Source organism: Python bivittatus, unplaced genomic scaffold, assembly GCF_059951505.1.
Source record: "Python bivittatus isolate LINGU-HERP-01145 unplaced genomic scaffold, Pbiv_v1 ctg000020_np1212, whole genome shotgun sequence".
Taxonomy (NCBI): Eukaryota; Metazoa; Chordata; class Lepidosauria; order Squamata; family Pythonidae; genus Python; species Python bivittatus.
The window spans coordinates 75,669,871-75,696,268 of record NW_028277030.1 but is presented as its reverse complement, the minus strand read 5'-3'; the positions used below and the strand labels follow the sequence as shown (position 1 = coordinate 75,696,268).

Here is a 26,398-nt window from a genome sequence, read left to right as displayed (position 1 = left end):
CAATCCCAAAACATCTGGAGCACCACTTGAACACCATCAGCATTGACAAAATCACCATCAGTTAATTGCAAAAAGCAGCTTTACTTGGAACAGCTGACATCCTGCAACGATACCTTTAATATTAATAAACAACATCTGCCTATCTCAGGTCCATGGGAAGGACTCAATAGGTGGACAAAAATGCCAAATCCAGTCTAAACATCTCATTGACTGTACGATCAACCACAATAATATCAGAACGACCTCAATCTGTCTGAAATTTGCCATAGGTGTTCCCTTCTATGGGGACTACTGATATTACAACACTCAAAGCAATACAGGTAGTCCTGATTTAATGACCACTTGTTCAGTGACTGTTTGAAGTTAACGATGGGGCTGAACGAGTGGTACTTACAGCCAGTCCTCAAAGTTCTGGCTGTCCCAGGAGCCCCACCGTCATGTGGTCATGATCTGGGTGCTTGGAAACCAGCTTGCAATTACGATGGTTGCAGCGTCCTACAGTCACGTGATCACCATTTGTGAGCTTCCCTGCCAGTTTCCGACAAGCAAAGTCAAAGGGGATCGTGGCAGGGAAGGTCACAACTCATTCTGGTAAGTCTCCTGTGCCTGGCAGCAGCCACCCCAAGCCTTGCTGCACTTGTGCTGTGTGTCACCAGCCCCTTGCACACCCCTGCGTGCCCTCCCTCACCCTGCAGCAGCCATCCCAAGCCGTGCTGCACTTGTGCTGTGCTGGACCTTGCCCACCCTCATGCAGCCTCCCCTGCCCCACAGCACCCACTTACTTACCTGCCAGCCTGCTTGCAATCCTCCTGCGACTTGTAACTTCCTGCCGGCTTCCCCACTGACTTTGGTTGTTGGAAGCCAGCAGGAAGTTGTGAGGAGGTCCTTATTTAACAAACCGCAAACCCTGCTTAACAACAGCACCGGGGACTGCCGGGATTGCTGTTGCTAAGCAATGTGGTCACGTGACATCGCACATTATGACCGCATTGCTTAGCGACAGAAATTCTGGTCCCAATTACCATTGTTAATCAAGGACTACCTATAAAGCCAAATGCATTTAAAGACAACCACACAACCAGATTGTAAAAGAGCTTACAGCAATTTCTTATAGTAATTTCTGGCATCTGGTATACCTCATTCTTACATTAACTATATAGCTTGTTTATGAACTTCATTCTGTTCTAATGAACAGCAAAACTGAAGTTGCAGCCATGTGTCTTTCCCATGCCAGGCAATGAGATAATAGATTTTTTTCCAATCTCACCCCCAGTCTGTGCCACTTCTGGAGCGTTAGAACCAGATCAAGCTGCTGCTAGAGGCCCAGAGTGGAGCCCTCCCCTGCAACCACATTCAGGAGTCTTTGCATAGCTGTGCTGGACAACTCATAGGCAAGTACCTAAATTTGTATTATGCTGATAACTTATGCCTTCTTCTTGGCTTCTTGATTTTACTTTTTTGGTCATTCTAGGAATAGGCTAAAAATAGCAAAAGGCCTGATCAAATAATTGTGCTGGAAAACTTTATTGCAACATATAAAGCATAATGCAAAATTCTTAACATATAAGCATAATGCAAAATTCAATGTAAAGTTATACAATTTTTAAATCAGTGTCATCATTTAAAAAGGCTGATGCAATACTTAATGGAGAGCAAAATAATACTTTAAAAAACGGCACTTAAAAAACTCTGTTCTACATACATAAACTATAAGTATAGTAAACAGTATTTTCTTTTCTCATCAGTGAAGTTACGAAAATATGTCAGAAAATATTTTATTTTTTCTTTCCTACACTTTTTCCTCCCTTTTTTTTCTGCAAATCTGGGGTTTTCTTCTCTTGCTCTGCTCGAAGGGCAGCTTCTTCAGCTGCTAGTGCTTCTAGTCTTACAAGTTCAGCCTCCAGTAGTTTGGTTCTATATGTTTCTCGGATACTGAGGATCCTGCTTCGTGCTTCATCTAAGGATGCCTGTCCAAAGACAAATATACGCACTCCATGCAAAATCAATCTGTATGTATGTGTATACATATATGTGTGCGTGTGTGTATGTGTATGCACACACACACAGACATGAACCCCTTCTAGTGCCATAATTAGCAGAAGTGTGTGCATGTGTGTGTGTCTCCACACACATACATGCACACACACATACTTCTGCTAATTATGGCACCAGAAGGGGTTTATATATCCTAAAATTACATGTCTTTTCCTTTCCCTTTTTATTAAGCTAATTGTCCATATTGTAGAATTATCACACTAAGAAAAAATATTATTTTCCTTTTGTATATTTTGTGTATATATCTTAAAAAGACCATATATAGGCAGTCCTCACTTACTGATTGCCTTGTTCAGTGACCATTCGAAATTACGATGGGGCTGAAAAAGTAGGTTTACAACAGGCCCTTGAAGTTGCAGCCATTGCAGCATCCCCGTGGTCACGATTGCAATTCAGGTGCTTCACAATTGGTGTGCATTTACGATAGTTATAACATCTTGTGGTCATGTGATCACCATTTGTGACTTTCACAGCTGGCTTCCGACAAGCAAAGTCAACAGGAAAACCAGCAGGTAGTCGCAAGTCATGGTCACATGATGTTGTGTTTAATGACCTGCGGTTATTTACTTAAAGACTGATGTGAACTGATGTCACAAGTCTGGTGCAATCACATGATGTTTCATTTTATGATGTCACTTAGCAATGGAGTTGTTGGTCCCAATTGTGGTTGGTAAGTGAGGACTACCTGTAGTTCTTAAGTAATTTTATTTCATTTCTTTGAAAGTTAGAATTACAATTATTTGGAGAAGACGTCAGTATTATAATAGTGTCTCCCTCACTCCAGAGTGCTAATATAGTCTGCTCTATATTATCTGTCACTTTCTTCAGAGGCAGGAAGCTTACAGCCAACGTTCCACAATTGTAAAATATTCTTTTGTTTTCTTGAAATGGTATTTGCTAACCAATCAATAGGTCCATGCTTTGAAATTTAAAAAAGTGCTTCAGACTTCATTCAAGGACAGCATCTCCCTGTTATTCATCAGATTGACTCATAATTAAAGTCTAAAAGCTGCTGCACTCTTTTTTAACTCCTTGGTGGAAGCCTGAAAAAAAGCTGAGCTCCTTAAATGAGATCAGAGAGGTGCTGTGCTCATGTGAGGTCCAAAGCACTTCTTCCAGATTATTTGGAAAGTGGGCAGAGCCCTAATTACAACGTTATTCATCGCCAGACTCTTGCTACCCATAAAAAGGATTTCTTGCTTTTATTTTTGTTATTGTGTTTATTTTCATTTTAAATTCTTTATTTTGTGTTGAAGTTTTGTCTGTTCATTAAAAAAAACAAATAATTTGTTTTCATTTAAAATTACAGCATAACAAGATTCCATTCCCATAAGTCAGTCCTGAGTATAGGTATTACCAGAATAAATGAATTAACAAGATGGATTTATCAGTACAGTGGGTTATGTAGTTTTGTATCTTTGCCTATTATCTATGTAAGTTTTCTCACTAAACTATTAGGTGTTTAATAAACAATGTTTTATACTAAATATTATTTTAAATGTGAGTCCAACAGCACTTATTCTAATTTTTCTCCAAAGTCAGTATGTCAAAACTGAAAAGATGATAGGAGCAAATTCAGAAGTATGTTTGGGAATTTGTGGAGTAAAATATCCGATGATCAGAATCTTTAACAAAGCAAAAATAGGCAAGAATTAATACAATAAAGAAGTTGTCAGTAATAAACAGACTTACTTGTAAATCTTCATACATTTCAAGTACATTTTGCTTCAACCGATACCTAGCCATGCGTTCTTGCTGCCTGTGTTCCAGAACCAGTTCTCGAAAATGTCTAAAAGTATTTATTTCCTCTGCTTTATGTATCTCTTGCTGTTGGATAATGGAATCATTCTTCATGACAGGCAGAGGCAGTGTTTTTCTAAAATAGAGATTACATCTACAGATATTCTCTTCAGAAGGTAACTTAAAATCTAAGTACATTCCACATGAACAGGAGATGGCTCAATTATAAACCCAGTGGAGGCACGATGAGTTACTAATTGCAAAGGGCACAAACAAAAACCAAGTTAAGTGTTTAAAATGTTTCTTAACTTCCAGCTGTTGACTTCTTAACTAACAGTGTCTTGGTCTAACTATATAAAATGTAGTGCCATTTACCTAACATAGAGGGTGAGGTCTAGAGGTGCCCATTCCTTCCGCTGAATGGCTAAGCCTGCTTCGGGCATGACTGGAGAGGATACCATTACTTCAGAAACAGGAGAAACATTTTCTGTCAAGATAATAACAACTAAATTAGTTTGCAAGAGAAGAACATGTTGTTTCTAATAAAGAAAATTTAAAACCTCCTGTACTTTCAAGATCTCTTCAAATCTCATCAAAATGTTATCACCAAATTATATTGGCATTATACTTTCACAACTGGTATCTGTGGGGCAGTGTTGGCTTCAGGGTTTAGTGACTGTGGTCTGGATAACAGATTTCCTGATGTTTTGCCGGCAATTGTGGTGGGCATCTTCAGAGGCAAGGTGGTCTGCTATACAGACCACAGGCAACTGAGCAGAAACCGACTGGGTTCCTGTCTTTATAGCCAATATATTGGCATTGTTGTATGACAATCCTGATCTAGAAATGCAAGTATGTAGCAGCAGGTGTCATTGCACAGGGACATGATGAATTTGCTGTGATCATGATGAACTCCTTGGTTAGCTTTGGGATCTCTTCCCCATTTCTGAATAGATGATTCTCATTATCAAAACTGGCAGATTTCTACTATTTGACTGGCAGTGCATCTGCATTTGCAGGCCAACACTGTATCTATGAGATCCCAGAGGAAGTGACATAAGCTTTATCTTTGTGGTCACAAACACACTGCAGCAACCCAGAACACCAGAAAGAGGAAACAGATCACCTATACAACATCTTCTAATAAAATGGATACCCATGCAACTTTATCAAAAGACCACACAACCCCCCACAATCAGTGCAACCTATTAAAAGGATAACACTCCCATACCTCAAAAACATCTCAGAAACAACCAACAGACTATTACAACCACATGGCATCACTGTAGCACACAAACCAACTAACGCTCTTCAAAACATCTTAAGCAAACCAAAATCCCAGTAGCCCAAGAAGAAAAAGCAGAGGTCATCTACAATATACAGTGCAAGAACTGTAGTAGCCACTATATAGGACAGACAGGCAGAAGACTAACAGAGTACATCCATGAACACTGGCTGTCAGAAGACGCAATGAAAACTCCTTATTTGCACAATACATGGACAGACTCAACCACAGTTTCAGTTGGGAAACTATTAGCATCTTAGACCAAGCCAAATCCAAAAATGTTAGGGAATTCCTGGAAGCTTGGCATTCAGATAAATCAGCCATCAATAAACTCATAAAGATAAACCACATTTACATACCATTCAAAAGAGACAACAAAAAACCTAGGAAGGAAACAAAAAGACTAGAACACATCATCTCCAGAAGCCAACATTCAGATAAGCAGGGATCAACACCAGACAAACAATCAGGCAGAAAACAATACTCTAATCAAGGAACCACCAAGGAGGAAACTACAACCCTACCAAAACTGGCAAGGCAAACTACTGTACATAAACAGTCAGCAAACCCCACACTCACTAGAACTGATGATGTTACCTAGTTGGGTAATGAAACACCTGCAAGCAAACAACCAAGCTCAGAACACACCAAGAACTTCTCAGTTCAACCCTGAGCTACAGATATTCTCTTCTATTGATACTTTAGAAATTATGTCAAATCCCAAGGCAATCCAGAAAGTGTAGCTAGCAGGAAGCTATGTAGAATGACACATTATGGAACAGGAATTAATGTAACGTATGTGAAGCTGTGAGCCTGCAGAGCTTAATTTTTTAAAAAGTTTCCCCATTTTTTTGTGTGTGGAGCAAATTATTGTCTTTTCATCTCTACCAATAAATGACAGGAAAAAAAGTCAGTTCAATTTTAATTCTGCATAATCCAACAAATAATAAGTGCAAATATTGATTTCCTCACTCCACTCTATTTTGTAGCTGAACATTCAATATTTTCCTTTCTAGGATTTTGAAATCTTCATGACAAAGCTTTTCTTTAATGAATGCTTAAGATCATGCTTGGATTGCACATGCATACCTGTTTCCCCTGAACCTGCAGGAGGGCTGGCACTCTCAGCCTCAGCTTCCATCATGCTTTTTTTAATGCACTCGTTAATATAACGCATGCGTTCTTGAGCAGCCTGGGAAACAGAGATTTGTTGTAGAAAATTAGAAGAAAAAACCTGCGTGTTCTGTTAATTACCAACCCATTTTGACACAGAAACATTTTAATGTTTGCAGAATATACATTGAACGATACGTGGATTTTATAGATGGATAGACCAGATTTGTAGCCTAAAAGACCTAATGTATTCGTAAATATCAGTATATCTGATATTTATGACTACATTCTACAATCAACTTGAATTTAAAAAACTTAACACTAATACCAATCTAGTATGAATTTTCATAAACCTTTCAAATAGTTGCTTGTCCAAATACGTTTTCATAAGAAAGGTCTCAAAGGCATCAGCATGATTTCAATAGTCAATTCACTGGTATATAAAAAGAACTTGAATGACTGGCTGTTGAACTGGTATTGCATACGGCTATGAGGTATAAGATACAATAGAGTAAAGTTGCAATTGGTGATTTTTTCAGTTAACAGGAATATACCGTCACTTCCCATGTAAAATATTTACATAGGCCTTAAGAAATAAGGAATGGTTTTGCAAATGTGCAGTTTGATACAGTATTTTAAATCCTGTGCCCCAGCACATATAGGAGTAAGCATGAACTTGACTTTCAGATTAGGGCTGTGTAGCATTTTGGATTTGAAGGCAAAAGGTGCTTTGGAATATGTGGAGACCTACATGTAGCATCTCTCTGCAATTTCTTAAGCCAAATGAGGTCTTTTCTTTGAATTGCATTGTAACTATGGAGGTTGCAATGCAATTCCAGGAAAAGATTATTCCTGGATAAGAATAATAGATAAATATTTTAAGAAAAAATGCAGCTGTTTTAAGGAATTGCAGACTGCTGCTATGTGAATGCCTCCAAAGTACTTTTCTCTTTTGAAATTTGCTCATAATGGCTGGGGGATGAATGACTTGCTTGTAAATGTGTGATGAGAGGACCAACAACAATGTTGTATTAGTCAATGTGCTCTGCAATCAGGCATGAAACTCCTACATGTTTCATTTTAGAAATTCAATGGTGGAATAGTCCTTCAAAGAGATTAATAAAAGGCCAGGCAATGCAAAACAAATGTTAAGGTCAATCATGAAGGTCAATCACTAAGCAGGAATGAAGAAATGAAGATCGGAGTAAGCAATCCCATTTGAAAGTAGCTGTACTGACAAAACAGGCCTCAATTTAAAAAAAAAAAGTCAATAACTGCCATCAAGATATGATACAGTTGGAGGGTCTACAATCCACGTTTTTAGGAAAGCAGAACAAGAGTCAAATCCAAACAGATATGGAGAAGGTCTAATACATATTCAAATTCTGACAGTGTTCTGGTTCTTCTCTGAAATGTGAACTAATATCAACTAGTCCATCAAGTGATATCAGATGGTGAGAAGAAAATGCAGATTTATTCTAGAGATTCTGCTGTTTCCATTCTAGCTGATCACTATAAGAATGTTATAACCATAAGAATGGGAGCTTTAATTAGCTTTTTCCCATCTTCTGTCACTATTACCCTTTTTCTTTTGTGTTGTGTCATTTAGCTTATAACATATGAGCTGGGGCTGATTTATTACTGATCTCATTACAACTTCTCTAGGAGCCCTTTTCTGCTGAAAAGCATAAGAAAAATGCTACCAACAAACAAAATGTGTGATGGGGGTCTCAGTATATTTGGCTTTCCAGCATCATGCAAACCATGGTTTTAGCTACACAGGTTATACTGGGAGATACTGCTAATCTACTATTTGGCAACAGCTATATTTCATGCACAGACAAGGCCACCTATATTTTCACATTTCCTCCTCCCCTTTCTCTGTACCTGATTGCTAGTCTGAATTTTAACTAAATATTAATTGGGAGAATCAAAACCAAGAAGGATGTGAAATCACAACTGGCATAGCCAAAGTTGTACAATGTAAAAAGTTGTAGCACTGATGTAGAATGAAACAGCAAAGAGTCAATAAGTGACAAGAAAAGTATGCCTTTGTAATAGATGTGTGAGCCATAAACTGGCAACATATCCAGTTCAAGTTGGGCTGATCTCTTGCTAGTGTTTTTGCCAGTAATTATGTAGTCTTCGGTCCCAGGCCAACACATAAGCTGAGATTTCTGTCTGGCAAGAAAGGATGAAACAAGCTTCCTATTCAACAATAGATCACATTTACTTCTCCCTTGCCATGATTGTTTTCCTGGTAAGAAGCTGACTGTCCAGCCTCCCAATCTCTAGTTTCAGAGCATGGCAAGTTCCCTATGACGTCCCTTTAACTATATTGGCCTATATATGCAGTTGTAGCAGTTCTCTAAATATTAATTTGTTTAGGATTTGGTTTACATTAGTAGCATGTGGTTACTGTACACCAAGCCAGAAATAACACAACTTAGGTTTTTGTTGAGTAGTTTAATTATTATTTGCTTGGCAACTAAAACATGAGTCACTGAATCAAAGCAAACATATGGATGAATGATTCATGTCACAACATTCAGCTGCTGTGCTTGAAATGACAGCACCAGAAACAAAAACATCAATATTTTTGCCTTAGATTATGCAATTCAGGGTTATTTAACTGTTAGCAGTTGAGTAATAAAAACAACTTTGGGTACATTAAACTAACACACACAATAAAGCAAAAAAAAAATATTTTTTTTTAAAGCAATTGGAAATGAGATCAGATTAGTAATTCTTGGGGAGATTTTGTAATGGCTCCCTTACTACGGTTATCCTCTCCTGTTTTGTGTGCTTGTGTTTTTTATAGTTTTTATAGTTTTAATGATTGTTTTAGATGTATTTATTGGTTCTTTTTAATTGAGTGTTGTACACTGCCCAGAGTCAGCCTCTTGTGAGATGGATGGCTATACAAATATGATCAACCAATCAATCAATCAATCAATTCTCAGCAGAAAGTAAATGATCTTGGTAGTATATGGCATTTGCAGTAAGGCTGATGCTTGGTTAAGAATGTTCTGTTAGTTAAGAAGAGCTCTTCTAGAGTGGACCTAAAATCCACCTGTAAGTGTTCTACTTTCAGTGAATGCATTCGAATGATCACATTTAACAAGGGACATTTTTGTGGATTTAATACACATCGCTACTGAGAACACCATTAGAGCAAACGGTAGCACTAGATGATCCTCAATGGTCTCAAAAGAGGTAAACAGGGTCAGACCTATTCAATAATTGGAAGACCACTAGGAAATCCTAAAGCTGTAAACTTTGCTGGGAAGTAAAACAAAATGCTGGAACAAGGCACTGACAAATCACTTGCCAAATACCGACATGTCCAGGTAGACTCTATGAGCTGAGCTCAGCTGGAGGCAGACTTACTGATAACAGCTCAATTAATATTTCACATGAAAAATGGGTTTAAAGTAAACCATGGAGCCTAATAATGATGAAGGGAAAACATGATGATATAATTAGTAGGTTAAGGCTAAATATAGTCCTGTAGTAAAAATTGTAAATCTAAATTAATAAACTACCACATCAGATTTTGGCATATATATAAAACGTTAAGTAGCAAGCCTTTTCTTTTTTTTCTTTTCTTTTCTTTTCTTTTCTGTACAATTTAATGTCTGTTAACTCATATATGTCTCGATGAATTCAATGGGATCCTTTAACTTAATAATGAATTTAAAATACTTTACAATCTATGGCAAAATATTTTGCATTTTATTATTTTTGTGATGAAATGAAATTCCTGATTCAGCGATAGATAAAATGAAATAGGGAAAAATTAAAATTGCACTCCCATGGACAATACCCAGAAGAAGCAAAGGACAAACTACTTCCATGTTGCTGCCAAGAAAACTGTATAGATGTGTCTATGAAACCACCAGAAGATGAGCTCAACTTGAGCACATAAAAAAAAAAACATGCAATTACATAGGAATATTTTTTGCTAAAATTAGCAAGCTTTACTTCAGAGTAAACATTCTTAGGATTTAGTTGTTAGGTTTCTAATTTTGTTCTCATATATTAGTGTAATGTAAGAACAATTGTTTCCAAATTGTATACAAATATTTGTTTTCAGTTATCTATAATCATCATTACTGCTGTTGGGATCAGCGTAGGTTGTCTTCCTAACTCAAAAGCTTATAGTAGAATTCAAGAGTTTGTCTATTTGAAATTTAGATTTTATTCCAGCAATTGGTGCCAGTAGATGGAAAAATGAGGTATATCCAGCCACTTTCCTATCATTTTTTCCCTAATCCAGTGTCTTCTAAGCATTTCCTGCATTTGGAACTGATAAAACACTCTTGGGAATTTTTTTTTCCAGATAGGAAATTGTTGTTCCTCAGTACTTTTCATTTTACATACTGAATAAGGACATGAGCCCTGTTACCTTGATAGCTCTCCCTGGCTCTGCAGCCTCCCAAGCTTGCTTCATAGCTTTGATCTCATCTGCTCTCTCAGTATCTTTCCTCAAATCCACTGCATCCATCTCATTTTGCTCAACAACAAGGCGCAAAATCCAAAAGGGTTTGTTGGGATCAGACTGCTGGAAAAGAAGTGCAGAGAGCAGAAGCAGAAAGACATATATGGTTCTGTATCCACTGACTTTCAAATCCAGGATGCCTCCCAGATAATCACTATGATAGAATTTTACTGATAAATTTTGGCACTGATGATTTTTGATAAATGCATGTCTTAGCTAATATTAGCAGTCAAAACTGTTTTATAGCAGAATAAGGTTGGCTAAATATGAAGTTGAGCCAATTGACTAGGACTTAACTATGATTAGCAAAACACGATCATGAAATCAATCCATGTTAAAACAGAATGCCAGGAGGAATTCATATATTACATGCAATTCAGTGGGAAGGAAAGAAGACTTGTCACCCCAAACCTGACTCCCAATAAATAAGTAATGAATATTGTTTGGCCAACACGAGATGTATATGGTCTCCTAATCATTTGTGGTGGAAGGAAATAGAAGAAGAGGTTGACCAGCAGCAAGGTGGATGGACTCAGTTACAGTGGTGATGGGAGCACTGTTGGAACATGTGAAGGATCAGGTTAGGGACAGATTGTCATGGACAAAGTCTATCTATGTGGTTGCTGAGAGTCAACATTAACTTAATGGCACATAATCAGTCAATCATTTAAGGAACATTAATGAGAAAAAAAAGAAAAGGAAGCAAACATACAAACATATCTGCCAATTTAAAACGTTTGTTTTCCTGCTTAATCCCAGACAAGGAATCTTAATAATTTTCAACATGCTAGCAGGCAACCAACTATTTATGTCTAATAAAATGTATTTATTTATTTAGCAAATTTATATAGCCACTCATCTCACAAAACTTGACTCTCACCAACTTTCAGTTAAAAAAATTTAAACCATGCAATCTGAATTTTAAAACTATATTTGTCACATTTTCTTATCTGGAACACCATCAATCTACCTGAAAAAAAAGGTACAGGAAGTCCTTGCTTAACAAGCCTAATTGGGACTGGCAACTCCATCACTAAGCGAAACATCATGTGGCTGCCTTGCTTAGTGATGGCAGTCCCAGTTGTGGTGTTAAGCAAATCACCTGTGGTTGTTAAGTGAGGCATCATGTGACCGTGATTTGTGACCTCCTGCCAGCTTCCCCATTGACTTTGCTTCTTGGAAGCCAAATGGGAAGGTCGCAAATGGTGATCATGTGACCAGGGAACGCTGTGACTGTCGTGTGAGGACCAGCCGTAAGTCACTTTTTTCAGTGCCACCATAACTTTGAACAGTTGCTAAATGAATAGTTAAGCGAGAACTACCTGTAATCTCTTTCCTTCAAACCCCATGTGTGGGCAACTGTGACCATAATAATGCAAACTGTAGCTTAACTGTATTATGTCATTGTTGCAGCAAATGTTAAGAATGCCATAATATACTATCAAATAGGGCACCATTCTGGATTCCAAGACAGGTATCTCAAGACAGCAAGACACCAGAGTTCAACTATCAGCCATTATACTAATGTTGGGTGTGGGAGTGGGGGTGGGGTGGGGTAAAAAACAGAAAGAAGAAAAATATCTGTTTTTCCCTTCAATTGTATTATGGGGCAGACAGGAGTGGGCTAACAGGCAAAGAAATCTACACTGCTACTTGAACATCTACAAACATTTATTCTTACCTGTGATTCTGGTCTAATAGCAGATGTGGGTTTCTCTTTAGGTGCTTTTTCTGCTTTATCAGTTGTTTTTTCCTTTGTTTTTCTAGTGGTTTTGGAAGAACCTGCAGATTTTTGACCTTCCAAATTGCTGTGAATGTCTGGACTTAAGACAGATATATTCTCTTCATGTTTCTCAACAGGACGAGCTGCATATAATTTTATTTAAATGACAATTTTAAACAGTCATCATTTGAAACATTTGTGCTGGAATGTCTACTTTCAGATCAATATTTAGCATATTGAAAGTGCACAAATCAACATCATGTGAGTGGTCTTTTCATGCAGTAAGACTTCCTATCCCTTTCCACTCCCTCTCCACCTAACCTTCCAGAGCAGGCAGGGGAGATGTGTAGGGCAGCACAGGGGGAGGGAGGTGAAGCAGAAGCAACCCTCTGGTAGACAGACATCTTTGGAATACAATTCCCATTCTGTGCTCTTATGCTGATGAGGTACCTATTCATATATGCAAAATGCAGATCTACATACATTCTATGCAATATCCAAAAAATTAACATTATATCAAGACTAGTCCACAAAGCTAACATAAAAGCAGCAATATTCCATTCAAAATTTGTTTCTCTTTAACTAACAGAACCGAGTAAGTTCAGAGACTTCTAGCTTAGATATCCAGAAGGGGAGGCTAAAATATATTTCATATGTGGGAATGATTATGGAGAATTATCTCTGCTTAGTTTTATTGTGTATCTAAATTTTTTAGTTTTATGGAATCTGCTGGATCCAATCTAAGCAATGTTAAAACCAAGGTTTACCCTATCTAAAATAGGGAAGTCTTTGAAATGTCTTTCTGGCCTACCCTTCTACATAAAACTGGAGAAAAATGGGTTGAACACTTGGCCCAGCACTAGTTTGAAAGGAGAAAATCATTAATAGAAATGGAGGCATACCCAGTGATTGACAACTGAAAAGATAATTCATTTCTGAATAAAATATTGTATCAAACAATTTTCCATGGTGGTTCTGAGGTATTTACAATGAATTTCCCTATGTATGGAAGTGAGCTCCTTTGGAAGTGAGGCTATAGTTTGAGAAAGATGGAAATCTGCTCCATATAAATTTCATATATTTCCTTCAAAATATAATTGACCTTCAGTTTTAAACATCATTTTAGGATTCTACTGTGGTGATATTAATGGGTTTGCTTCACACTCTTTTCCTGTTCAATCTCTACATTTGCAAACTATTTTTTTATAAAGATAATTCTAACTTCCTTCATCAAAGGAAACTCAATCTGGATGAAATTTAGACCTGAGGGATGATCTCAGTCTACATAGGAAGAGGAGGAGGAATTCTCAGTCACCCTTATTCTTTTACCAATAGTCTTTCTTCAATAGGAGAGGAATTCCCTACTACTTGGATATGTTTATCTATCCAGAGGAATGGTTAAAATACCTAGGTATGTTTAGCTTGCAGAAGAGAAGGTTGAGAGAGGACATGATAGCTGTCTTCAATTATCTGAAGGGCTGTCACACCGTAAAGCAATGTTTCTCAACCCTGGCAACTTTAAGATGTTGTGGACTTCAATCCCAGAATTCCCCAGCTAGCACATTGGAAGCCCACACATCCTAAACTTGCTAAGACTGAGAAACACTGCTGTAGAGTTTGGACTCATTTGTTCCAGAGGGTAAGACTAGAACTAATGAGATCAAACTTCAAGGATGTAGGTACCGATTAGACATTAGAAGAACTTCTTGACAGTAAGAGCTGTCAATAACTGATTGGATTGTTTGAATTCAAGCCGCATGGAGTGGTTTCTTCCCCTTCACTGGAGGTTTTCAAACAGAGGTTGATAGTCATCTATTGGGGATGGTGTAGTGAATCCTGCAGTGTGCAGAAGGTTGGACCTGATGACCTCTTAGGTCCCTTCCAATTCTATGATTCTATGATCTCCCTCTTAGTTGTCTTGTGCCATTACAGGTAGTCCTTGCTAATGACCCTGATTGGGACTGGCAACTCTGCTGCTAAGCAAAGTGGCTGCTAAGTGGGAAATCATGTGACCTCAACTGTGCATTCTGGCTGGAAAGAGACAAGACTACAGGTAGTCCACAGTTTAAGAATGCCCAGATTATAGACGACCCAAAGTTAAGAATGGAGCCTACTATAGTAAAACGTGAGTTAAATACATAATGATTTGAGTTAAATACACAATGGTTTGAGTTTATTACACAATACTACTAATACTGTTTTGGCTTACACACAAATTTGACTTAAGGACAGACCTTGGGAACGAACTTGTTCTTAAATTGGGGATTACCTGTACTCAGTTTCACACCTTCGGCTTTTGTTTGCCTCCTAACCACTTCCCCGCCCTTTTGAATGCTTGAGTGCCTGCTTATTTTCTTATACACTGAAAGCAGTGTGATTGGACTGGCAGCCCAGGGCTGGGAGCTGTGGACGCACTATGCAAACAGCTTACTCTCTTGAAACCCCTTTCTCTCTAATCTCTCTGCTCTACGAAGTGGGGAGGAGAAAAAAGCAAGCAATTTCTATCAGAAATCTCTCCTTTGCCTGATCTTCCCCTTCCCCTGCAGAGCTGAGAGACTGAAGAGGAAAGGATTTCAAGAGAGTAAGAGGTTTGCTCTTCTACACATTGAGTGCAATGCGATCGTGCCAGCAGTGGGGAAGGGTCAGGCAAAGAGAGACTGTCTACAGAAATCACTTTCTTTTTTTCTCCCTCACCAACCTGCAGAGCAGAGAGATTAGAGAGAAAAAGATTTCAAGAGAGTACTGTAAACTGTTTGCATAGTGCGCTCACGGCTCCCAACCCTGGGCTGCTGGCATGATCGCATTGCTTACGATATATAGAAGAGCAAACAGCTTACTTTCTTGCAATCTCTTTCTCTCCAATCTCTCTCCTCTGCAAGGGGGGAAAAAAAGAAAGAAAAAGCAGGTTAGGCACTGGACAATGCGTACTGACTGTAATGGCAATCATGCGATTGAAGGATGCTGCAAAGGCTGTAAATGTATAGGCTGTATAGTTATTTTTTCAGCACCATCATAACTTTGAACAGTCACTGAACAAATGGTCAGGACTACCTGTACCAAACTCCTGATCAATACTCAACATCACTGGTTAAATACAGCTGGGAATGAATCCAAGGAGACTGGTTTTCTCACACAGCTACTATTTTAGCCTCTTGCACTGGCAATGATGGGGTTGTTCACCAAACAGCCAGAGACCCAAGTTCAAAGCCACCCTCAGCCACAGAAGCTCACTGGGTCAGCTTGAGCCAGTCACTCTCTCTGTCAGCCCACCCTACCCCACATGGTTGTTGTAGGGGAAAATGGGAGGCGGGAGTGCTGTGTATGCTATCTTGAGCTCCTGAAGGAAAGGCAGGATATAAATCTAATAAACAGCAGTAAATATATAACTCTGCTGCAAGTAATTGGAAATATTTACTATTGTTTCAAGTCTATTATTCTGAATTTCATACTGCTCAAGAAAAGAGCAGGGAGCATATAAAACGATACTTCTGAGAACAAAAATTCTATGGTTTCCTTATGCCTTGTTCTCTCTGCCATATGCTGGCATTATAGGGCAATATTTTAAAGTAAAATTGTGTCTTCTCCTCAGCATTTATTTCCTAGCATAACTGCATATTTTTTCTACTGGAATAAAACCAGGAGACATCTTCTAAAATTTATACTTTTATCCCCATTAATTTAAAAATGTTAAAAAATTATCTACATGCTCTGTTCTAGCTAGTTAAACTAGACAATAACAATTTACTGCAGATGGCACTGTTGCCTTATATTATGAAATAAGAAATGCTAAGATGTGAAGCGGACATTTTCTATTAATGCACCATGTTCTGGAAATTACCAGTAAAGTACATTTGGGTAGACATGAGAGAATCTGTCAGTTTTGATTTCAATCACATTCTTATTTTTCTGACAGTTTGTTTCAGTTCTTTTCTGTATTATTTTAAGTATTTTGCAACAACATTAAAATGTATACATGAATAGGCAGATGCATTTTCAAGCACATTGCTCTCATTACATTTATTCCCAACTGTGCATACTTTCTAAAATTATCTGACTTCATTGTAATATATATTTGTGTATGTTTATCTTTAATTTTCCTTATTTCACCTGCTTATTTATGTACATGTTAGGGTTGCATGACTTCCTTGGTCGTCTTCTTCCTCTGAACTCATTCACTCTTCCTTCATACATTATTTTGTGATTTTGTCATTCATTCTATCTGAGCAAACCACCTCAATGTGTTTTCTTGATACCGATCACTCATCTTTGCATTCAATGCATATTAATTCAGCACTCATCTCTTCTTGTTTTACCACACACATTTAGATACCCTATTCTCACTGCACTAAATTTACTTTTATGTTTCTCTTAACATAACCAACTCTTTTGTATAACAAAGCTGGCAAAATCATAATCTTATTCCCAGCAATTAAATTTTTTTCCCCCCACAATGATTCCTTGCAACAAACCATTTACTACTTTCTTACAGACATTTGTATATCTTAAAATTTCTCCATTCATTTCCCCATCTTCCTCAAAATATACAAATTTACCTACTTGCTCTAGTTTTTTGCCATTTGTATATAACTTGTCAAAACAACTACCTCAGTTTTATTAATTTTCAGATCTAGGCTCCTCATTGCATGATACAATCTATGCAATGTTTGCTGCAAATCACTCAGGTTCTCAACCAACACATACATTCACACCCCCAAACAGCATACCTGTAATGTCACCACAAGTACTTTTTACACATTTATTCATAAATATATTAAACAACCAAGAGATTATCACCTATCCTTTGAACCATTTAGTAACCATTTATTCTCACACATGCTCTATTCCATTATGCACCATTTTAACACATTCAGCAACCAACATTCAATTCCATATTTATGTACAACATTCCATAATTCAACCCTATTCACTTTACATTTTCTCTAAATCAGAAAACATACAAGAAATTTTTTGTTTGTATTTATATATTTCTCAATGACCTACTGAGGGGCAAAAATGTGGTCTGCGTGTACTCTGTCCAGCAGAAAGCCACACTGCATTTCCTAAATTGCAGTGCATTCCCCAAATGCAATTTGCATTCACTCTGCTGGAAGTCCCTTGTTTATCCCTTTTCATCCACTTTGAAAAAAATTGCTTCCATCAAAATAGTTTTGCCTCTTTTAAGCTCAACCATTTCTTTTTGTCTGGCTCATTCTATGCAATATCTTTTTCTCCATTCTTCATAGAAAATATTTCTCTTCTTTTTTGCAGCAATTATTTTCTTATTTGCATTTTCCCCCAATCCACAGCCTCTTTCATTTCATCATTCCACATGCTTCCTTTTTCACATTTTCCATTAGCATAATTATTTTCATTCTTTTCCAAACAGCTTATGCATCCCTTTTTTCTGTCTACTTAACATTTCTTCAGTTGAGAGAGTAATCTATGTTTTAATATGATTTTATTCAGGACTTGTGCTTTTTCTTCTTGCAGTCTTTCTACTTTTATTTCTTTCCTGTTCTTCCATGTCAATTTTCCTCCAAGATCTACTCTTGACACTACCATAAACTTACCCACGTACATTTACAAAATCCACTCATTACAAGAATGGATGCTTTAATTCTCTTCCTCATTTGAGAGGTGAGTAGTCTGGGGTGTGGTAGGGAGTATTTCTTCATGAGTCCCATCAGTTTGGAGCATTTGATTTGTAAATATGACTGGATGATAGGTTATCATTCATTATTATTATCTGATGTTTATTCTTTTTTATTCACTGTTAGTTTTTATTACTCTTATGTAAACTGCTGAGAATCACACTGGAAGGTGGTGATATATTGGAAATAAATGAATAAAGCTTATTAAAAAAGAATTAGTTATAACCACTATGACAGTTTTCATCAAGACAAAATAAATACCTAACATAGTGACTTACCTTTGATTTCATTTTTTTCTAATTCTTTCAGTGCCTGAACAAATATCACTTGACTTTCAGTAAGTGGCCAACTATTATATAACACTGAAGCTTGTATAATATATTTGTGGGGCTGTAAAATTGAAACACAATATATTACTATTTCATATATAAAGTTACTAGTTTAAATCAATAACATCCTCCTTGATTGCTATTTTAAAGCATCATGGCTTCAGAAAATGGAAGGAAAGAAGAGCCAGAACAGGGATGTTTGATGAATTCAATCATGGCAAATTTATATAAAAACAACTGATCTGATCTGTCAGCTTAACATGTCAGTGGGAACCTCTATCTTTATTTGATTTTGCAATTCTTTAATGTTAATACAGTTCTTGGTAGTTCCACTGTATAACATCATAATCCACTGTAAGACATCCATGCTAAGGCATAAGCAATGAGAAATCTAGGCTATAACAAAAACCAAAATAAAAAAAAATCATTCATGGTAAAGGTAGTTGAACTATAACGCCTTAGCAAAAAGCCAAAATCAATAACATTAAATCTCATAAAATTGTTAAATTAATAAAAACACTAGAGTCATACAAATCACTATCTTAATTACATAGAATGTGGCATTCCACTAAAGTTCAACTTTTATTGCTTTTCAGATTTAAAAATGTTGATAAAATCCATAATTTAATACACATTTATACGTTTGAATAATTTCAGAAAATAAACCTTTTTTGCATATCATGTGGAAATGAAATTGAATGGTATTATTGCTAAAATAAGCAAAAAGATTTAGCCATCCTGGGAAAAGGCAATCAGGCTTGCTTTCTTTGTAGCAAGATTTTGCCATGCTTGTGGGAAAATCTCATGAGACTAAGTTTCACAAAATGTTGTGTCATCTTGTGTAGCTTGGTGAAACATGAATGACAGATTTTGGATAGGATGTTTATTCCACTATGAAAGAATTTAGGGTTCTACATATTAATTCACATCTCTCACCTGTTGAAGCAAATTTTCATCAATGGTAGGAAGAATAAGAATTTCTTCTTCTGCTGAAACTGTACCTTCCTGTGATGCCTTAGCTGAAGACTTAACATTCTTCTGAGCTGCTACTGTACCTTTTTTCCTAGGGGCTACAACTTCAGCTTCTTTTTTGGGTATGTTTTGAATTACACCACCTTTACTTGCTGTTGCTGAGAAAGGAAGAAAAACTTTAAAGAGGATTTAAATGATTATCATTTTTGAACAATGTAATATCATATGTACTGTAGAAAAATCCCTTTCTTACTGATCTATTAGTTGATTCCTTTTAGCATTTACATTACATGTGTCATATACTGTATTTTCCCAAACAGGCTTATACACTATGGTAAAAACAATAGTAAAGTATAGATTTTTTTTTTGAAAATTAAAATTCATATTCAAATGATTGGGAAAATATTTTAAAATCTTAACTTGGAATTTGGAAATTATACACCAAAATATATGTCATGCAAAGGTTCTACCAGTAGAAATAACTAGTTGTAGTTGCCCTTTCCAATGGACTCTAGGCTACTAGATACTAAAATAAAAATAAATAATAAATAACACAAAAATACATTTTGATCATTAAGACTATAGAGATAATCCCATCTATATACCATTTAAAAGATAAAACCAAAAGTCAAGGCATGTATTCCTTAGCAACCAGCGTCTGATAAGTAGAAAACAGCACCAGAAAACAATCAAGGAAGAAACAATATCCAAATCAAGAAATCGTCAAGAAAAAACCCAAATCCCCAACCAAAACTGGCAGGGGAAACTACTATATATAAACAACCAGTAAACTCCACTCCCTCAAGTATGATGATTACCTATTCTGGTAATGAAACATCTGCAGAAAAACAACCAGAGAACACCAAGTACCCATAATTAAAACGAACACTGGTGGCAATAACTCCATAGTCAATTCCTAAAGGCCTTCCAGAAGAGCTAGATTTTTACCAGCTTCCAGAAGACAATGAAAATGGGGTTCATCTTCACCTCAGTAGGTAGGCTGTTTCATAAGAGGGAAGCCCTCACAGAATACAGCTCCTTTTGCTGCACCTCCTGGTAGTTGGAGATCATTAGCAGGTGCTCTTGGCCATTTTGATCAGGTGGCCAAACTCTATCTGGGAGAGTTAGCTTCTTCAATACCCAGGCTCTGAACCATATAGGACTTTAAAGATACCAATTAAAATCTTCATTGCACTCAGCAACATACTAGTAACCATGCAACTTCTGCAGCAATGGTGTAGTAAGGCAGCACCATCACTGGCTAGTGAGCAGATGAACTACTGCATTTTGGACCAGCAGAAGTTTCTGGTTGGTATTCAAAGGCAGCCCCATGTAATGTGAAATATAGTAATCTAATTGGGAGATGGTAAGGGCACAAGAAACTGTTCTCAATGCCTCATACTCCAGGTAAGGCTGCAACTGGTACACCAGCCAAAGCTGATCAAAGCCCACATGGCCATGACTTCTACCTGCTCTTCTAGTATAAGTTGTGAGTCCATGACATTTAGATTGCAAGCCTGTTCTCTCTGGAGGTGACCAATTCTACCAAGAGGCGAAGTTAGTCCTGGCTTCTGAATTAACAGCAGTCTTGCTTTGGTTGAGTCTGAGCCTGTTTTGCTGCATCCAGATCCTGATAGCTCCCAGGCACTGGGTTAGAACTTCTTCTTATCACATCTCCAGCTGGGCTTCAGGTGGAGATACTCCAATTGGGCCTGGGGTGGAGATACCGGTGATACCTCACCCTGAACCAGCAGAAGACTTCTCAAAGTGGCTCCATGTAGATGTTAAACACAATAGAAGAAAGGACTGAACTCTGAGGCAACCCTGTAACAGAGCGCCCAAGGGCTTGATCTCTCCTTGTCCCTAACACCACTGATGGGACTTGCCTTCTTAGGCAACAACCAACTCCAAATCCTTGTTGTAGTCCAGAAGGATATTGTGGTCAACAGTACTGAAGATTGCAGGTCTATGTAACGGTATGTGGCAATGATCTTGGCAGACAGGAGGAAAAACTGCAGCCTAGACAACAGTATACTACGTAGGACAGACGTAGAAGATTAGCAGAGCGCATCCACGAGCACCAACTAGCAGTCAGAAGACATGATGAAAATTCCTTAATCTCACAACACACGGACTGACTGAACCATAGTTTTAACTGGGAAACTGTCAGCGTTTTAGACAAGCTAAATCCAAATATGCAAGAGAATTCTTGGAAGCCTAGTATTCAGACAAGGCAGCAATTAACAGACACATAGAGATAAACAGCATCTACATACTATTCAAAAGAGACAAAAGACCAGAAGATCGCCTCACCAACAATCAGTCACCAGCAATCATCACCAGCAATCATCACCTAGATAAGCAAAGGTTACCACCAGGCACATAATCAAGCAGCAAACATATGCTAATCAAAGAACTACCAGAGGAGCAAAACAAACCCCCCACCCTTACCAGCACTGGCAAGGCAGGCCACAGCACATAAACAGAGAGCAAACCCCATCCCATTTTAGCACTGAAGATGTTACCTAGCCGGGTAATGAAACGTTTGCAAGAAAAGAACCAAGCTCAGAGAACCCCAAGGACTCCACAGACAACAGTCTGATAAACAAAATTTGAGTTTGAAGGAGGAGGGGTGACAAAAGCATCTCAGAAGGGACCCTCTTTAGATTTTGAGAGAGTAAAAGTGAGTGACAGGAGAGCTACTTTCAGATTTGCAAGATTCTGTTAATGTAACCTTACAATAAAGATAGAGCTAGTACTCCTGGTTGTGCTTCTTGTCTGGACTACTTCACAAGGTTAACAGTCTAGGAGGATAAGGATTATGTCCCTCCATCCAAGTCCCGCCATATCATCCATTAGAGCAACCAGTGCAGTTTCCATTCTATGCCCATGACTGAAATCTGGTTGCTAGGGGGTCTGGATAATCTTTATCTTCCAGTATCTGTTGTAATTGCAGGCACGTCACTTTTGCAATACGTTTCCTACAAAAAAGGATGTTTTACATATAAGATGGTAGTTATCCATTACCATTGGATCCATGAATAGTTTCATGAGGAGCAGGCGGACCAGCACCTCTCTCAGGGGTGCTGAAACTTCTCCCTTTCCCTCAGAGAAGCACTGACTACTGTCTGAATTTAACTACCAGTCCTGTCCTTAGCTGTTTTAACCAGCCAGGTGGGGTAGGGCTCCAATCACAAGTGGAGAAGCTGAGATCACAGAGAATTTTGTCCACTTCTTTGAGATCCACCAACTCAGAGCATCCCAGGTAACATCAAAAGACTTCACTTCAGTCAACTGAATAGATTTTGTCCATTCAGCTTGCAACTCCAACTCTGACTGGTTGTGAGCAATTTTATCCATGTTTGCAGGCATTGCTGGTCCTTACACTTATATTAATTTGTTCTCCCACCTTACCTTTCCATAAATGTCTAGGACATTTTAGTAGTGCAGCTGGCTGACATTCCACAGATGCAATAGCGCATAAATTTCAGCTTTTATCCATGTCCAGTCATACCTGCTTGTTTTCCATTAGCATCATCCAGGCAAATCTTCATTTCCTGGAACTCCTTGGAAGACAAGGAACTGCTCAAGATCAATGGGAGGGGAGAGGATGCTTGAGGGCAATCCTGTCCAGCATCCAGTTGATTTTGTGTTCCAGAGCCTAACAAAGCACTCAACAATGCTGCCCTCCAGGTTGTCCCCAAGCGCTGTCTAAAAACCCTCTACAGTAGACCCAACAGGCATCTGGAGAGGCCATCAGTTGACCACTGCTCCCTCTGGAGATGGATACCTTCAGATAATGGGGTCACTTCCCATTACCATGAGGAAGTTATCTGTTCCTGACAAGAAACTGATGGAAGTATCTCCCAACACCAGATCATGTCCCATCTACTCCAAGGTAAAAGTGAGATCTAATGTACATATTGGGCTTGTCCATTGGCTGGTCAAGCCTAATGTTGTCATAGTGGCCATGGATGACCCCACAGAGTAGAGCGTAAAATCACCTAGTACTAATATCCTGAGCAAATCAATATCCACCTCTGGAATGAGAATAAGCAGCTTGGGAGGGATCCTCTCATGCAACTAGGAGGACAGTACAATAGTAGCCCTTCCCAGGACTAAATAATATTTTTGGTAATGGTCCTCCACCCTCCTGTAATTGTCCTACTCCCTCCTGTATGTTTCAGGGTCTGTTATCCATTCCATCACAGATTTATTAGAGACAAATTTGACATTCAAAAATAACCTAAGCCCAAGGTCTCCAGCACTCTGGATACCTGTCTCTGGAGTTGAGAAGGCACACTGTGCCACTATACATAACGAAGGGCCTCTGACAATGATCTTACGTGGCCTATGTGTTTTGGACTTTTTGCAGGAAACAGAAAAAAATGAAATTATATGTGGATTTGATGATTAGTAAAATTAATAGATTAGAGAAAAAATGGATGTTAAGTTGTAATCCTAGAGTAAGAGTTTAATGTTATGTTTTACTTTTATCTGCTATAAAAGCAGTCGGAAGTCATTCTTTTTTTGTATTTGTTTCTTTCTTTTATCTTTCTGTACTTCTGTTCTCCTTCTTTCTCTTTATTCTTTCTTTTCTTTTACTCTTTTTCTTTATTATTAGTTCTGGTTAGTTTTTATCTTTCTGTTCTTAAAATTTAATAAAGTTATTATAAAAAAAAAGGAAGTGGCCTATATGAAGACAAGCATTCCCAAGCTATGAGGGAAATAGATTTTCAATGATTCACTTTTTTAAAGGGTTGTGATCTCACTGGTCTTTATTATACCTCAAAACTATTCTACTGGAACAAAAGGCAAGTGAAATAGGTTTCTTTGAAGAGATGCTTGAAAAAAAAAGTAATGCTGAGATTACTTTGAGGTTATCAAACTATAAGTCAGGGAGATGCCAGCAATTTAGAGCAAGGATTACATTTTTTTAACAACCTTAGTAGCATTGCCCAAGAAGAATGGGAATGTTGTCAGAACTTGCCCTTTTGCTTCTCACTTTGCTTGCATAAGCCCAAGGGCCAGCTCTGATATCACAAAGTTTGAGATATATAGATTTAAATTAAAACGATTAAAATTTGATATATTTCTTTTTTGCCAACCCAAACCTCAATGGGTGTGTGTGTGTGTCACACAAATTCAATCATCATTTTAGAGAGTTGTAGTACTGCAACATTTGAGAAGCCCTGGACTACTGCATTATAGTTATCATGGAATTTCCTTTTGTCTAGCACTCTTGATGACACAATATTATGGATTAGATTCTGTGGAAACACTGATTGATGGGAGTTCTCAAGATGCTCCAGCTAACTGAAAGGGGAAAAATATGGTTTTAGTTGTCTCACCATGTATGATGCAGAGCTGTCCCTAATACTATTCAGTAAGATCCCCATCTTTCTGGAGCTGATTTGCTGGTATGTAAAAGACTGCCAACTATTTATGTGACTGTAACAGCACGAGGCACTAACTTCTTACATGTGACAACTGCAGTTCCTTGTAAGCCAGCAGCATGGAACCACTGTGGGAAACCACTTCTAGCCATTAACAGTGCCTTATAGAACCCTGATTAGCTACTATGCTTTGCAGCGCAGCAGGAGACATAACAAATCAAATTCTTAGGACAAACATTATTGACATAGATACATATATAAAAATATATTCCAGATCATCATCATCATCATCATCTAGCAAAAATGTAGAATACTTACACAGACTACTTAAAGGCCTTTCAGCAGATATGAAGTGAAATGCAGGAATGATAACATGACCCTTCCCAGTAGAGCTCGCTATCTCTTCCTCAGAATCCAGAACTTGTAGTTTAATTATAGCATCTGATTTAGAAGTCTGTACCTGCACAGTAGCAATAAGTGGAATTGTAACTTTTACTGAATATCTAAAGGGAAAAAATCAAGATAGATAATAAATAGTGTCATATGTAATTCTCTTCAGCAAGTCAACGTTCTAAAAACATTATTATTCAAGAAAACACTTAGTTCTTAAGCCCTCTGAAAATAAGGCTTATATGGAACTTATTAAATGCATTTAGAAAAACTTACTTGCTGTATACAAACGAACAGGACAAAGTTACAGTGTCACAATGAAAGTGGAGTTAATATTTAATATTTAAAAGTGCCACAAAAGAAAGTGAAAGGCTATTTCTTACGCATTAGTAATAACACTTCAGTGAGAATGAACAACAAAATACAGTGGTACCTCTAGTTACAAACGCCCCTCCTTACGAATTTTTCAAGATACGACCAGCTCCGGCCCCAAAAATTTACCTCGACTTGCGAACTCCGCCTCGAGTTACGAACCAGATCCGCGGCCATTTTCCCTGCTGCCACGCGGTCGCGGCTTCCTGTGGGCAAGATCGCGGTAGCAAGGAGATGTTCGGTGAGGCTTGTGGTGTGTTTTGTGGCGTTTGGAAGGTTTTTGGTGTGCTTGTCAGCATGGCTCCAAAGAAAATGCAGAGCAGGCTGGCAACTGACTTTAGACAGGTTTTTCCCCAGAACTGAGCCTGCAGCTAAGAGGCAAAGAAGAGAGGAAACCCCTGAAGGAGATCTCCCCTCCAAACAATAACTGCCTCCCCACCCTATTCTCCCTCTTCCTACTGTGCTGTACTGTACTTTTTTTCAAGTTTTTGAGGTTTAAAAATAAAATGCATATGTTTCAGAACTGTTTAGCCGTATTTACATTGAACCTTATGGGAGAAATTTACCTCGGGGTGCAACCAAATTCGGAGGGTGGATTAGCCGTATTTACATTGAACCTTATGGGGAAATGCCTCGTGGTGCGACCAAATTCGGAGGGCGGAACGGATTGACCGTATTTACATTGAACCTTATGGGAAACTTTACCTCGACTTGAGACCAACTTGAGTTGCAACCAGAGTCACGGAACGGATTAAGTTCGTAACTAGAGGTACCACTGTAAATAAGTACACTAAATAGCTTTTCCCAATTTGATTCCCACCTGATGTTTTGTACTATGTCTCAAATAATCCCTCTGAAGCACAACCAATGG

At 38.0% G+C, this 26,398-nt stretch overlaps 1 protein-coding gene across 1 annotated transcript in view; it reads right to left on the bottom strand.

The window, feature by feature from the left end:
* Positions 1-1,521: 1,521 nt before the first annotated feature.
* The window catches only part of ADGB (androglobin), a 109,650-nt gene continuing 84,773 nt past the window's right edge, over positions 1,522-26,398 (bottom strand). Inside the window, exons 27-35 of the mRNA XM_088141781.1 lie at positions 25,084-25,268; positions 19,334-19,527; positions 18,347-18,458; positions 12,376-12,560; positions 10,602-10,757; positions 6,170-6,272; positions 4,171-4,282; positions 3,748-3,931; positions 1,522-1,967 (exon numbers count right to left, since the gene is read on the bottom strand). Of these exons, the coding sequence (XP_087997907.1) occupies positions 1,776-1,967; positions 3,748-3,931; positions 4,171-4,282; positions 6,170-6,272; positions 10,602-10,757; positions 12,376-12,560; positions 18,347-18,458; positions 19,334-19,527; positions 25,084-25,268 (1,423 nt within the window). The 3' untranslated portion in view covers positions 1,522-1,775. The remainder of the gene's footprint in view (positions 1,968-3,747; positions 3,932-4,170; positions 4,283-6,169; positions 6,273-10,601; positions 10,758-12,375; positions 12,561-18,346; positions 18,459-19,333; positions 19,528-25,083; positions 25,269-26,398) is intronic.